This window comes from Pygoscelis adeliae, unplaced genomic scaffold, assembly GCF_000699105.1.
Source record: "Pygoscelis adeliae isolate BGI_AS28 unplaced genomic scaffold, ASM69910v1 Scaffold186, whole genome shotgun sequence".
NCBI lineage: Eukaryota > Metazoa > Chordata > Aves > Sphenisciformes > Spheniscidae > Pygoscelis > Pygoscelis adeliae.
In genome coordinates, this window is record NW_008825071.1 from 7,152,045 (window position 1) to 7,153,362 (window position 1,318).

The following is a 1,318-nucleotide window of genomic DNA, read 5'->3' on the forward strand; positions in this document are numbered from 1 at the left end:
TGGTGTTGACCAGTGCTGCTTGCAGATGCAATGGAGACTTCAGAACTGGAAAGGGGAACTCAGGCTTTGAAGGATTCAATCTACTAGGTAAGACTTTTGCAGACAAGCCCCATCTGTAACAAATGCACACCCTTTCAGCAGGTAATGGGACAAAACAACAGCAAGAGGCATGGTTCTAGCACATCAAGGATGGAGCAGTGACTGGCTAAGGGGACGGGGGTGCATCTGCCAAAAAAGAAACATACCACAAGAGCTAACAGGACATTTGGGAGATTAAACTGAAAGATGCTATCTTCAGTACGTGACTTGGGACACAGGGCCATGGAAAGTCCCAAGAAAAATGACCACTCAAGTAAGGTCTCCTTCTTTAGCTTATCCTGGACAGTCAGCTGTACCTCACACTAACGTCCCCAAGTCTGACATGCAGGCTCGCAGACACACACCATACAGCTCCAGCCAGGCTCCGGCCCCCGTTACTGTGAGATAATTCAGGTATCTCACTGTACAACTTCAGATGCATCATCTGCACTTGGGTTGCGGGGTGGAGGAGCTCACCTGTTTTAATTATCACCACGGGAACAATCCAGCTCCTGGGGCAGCTAAGAACAAGCAACCCCTCCACCCACTGCCAGATGAAAAGCCTCACTCAGATTGAACTATAAAGGACAGTGAGTAGGTAGAGAAGGGGAATTTCCAACCAGGTTTCTCCTCTTGCAGGAACAAGTACTCAGGCAAGTTAAGCACTTCTTCAGTTTATAGTCAGACAAAACAAATGAGGATGGGGAGGACTTAAAGAGAGCTAGACAAAAACCCATTCAGGATAACAGAGTGCTAAGCATAAAATAAATTTGCTTTTGCACTATTACCAGCCTCATTTTATGGTCTTTACAACCATGAACTGGAATGCTCCTGCTGCAGATACAGTCAAATTGCTGAGAGTTGAAATGCACACAATATATTCAAGTGTAGCACCAGTACATTTGTCTAACTGCTAATTGGTGTGCGGTGCTATGGCTTGTTCTTTGAATGAGACTGTCCCCCTAGGCTGCTGCGAGACTCCTACCTCGAAGACAGAGGAAAGTGAGAAAATCTTCTGTCTTGGGTTTCCTTTTGGAGAGGTCAGAAATCTGAGTGGCGGGAGGGGGTAACAACGGCTCCACTATCTTTATTGGAGTTGTGCTGGGACTGTTTGGCTGGGACTGAGCAAACTTCCTTTGTGCTTGCAGCCTTGGCCTGTGGAAACAAGAGCACATCAGAATCCCGTTAGGCAGAACTTGTAGGAGAGATATCAGAACATAAAAATTCACCGGGGGGGGGT

General features: G+C 46.9%; 1 protein-coding gene across 4 annotated transcripts in view; it reads right to left on the reverse strand.

Moving 5' to 3' along the window:
• Positions 1–1,318, reverse strand: part of JARID2 (jumonji, AT rich interactive domain 2) — a 236,018-nt gene that overhangs the window by 64,879 nt on the left and 169,821 nt on the right. For all 4 annotated transcript variants that reach the window (XM_009326493.1, XM_009326494.1, XM_009326496.1 and 1 more), the window contains one exon: positions 1,064–1,233. In XM_009326493.1, coding sequence (XP_009324768.1) covers positions 1,064–1,233 — 170 coding nt within the window. The remainder of the gene's footprint in view (positions 1–1,063; positions 1,234–1,318) is intronic.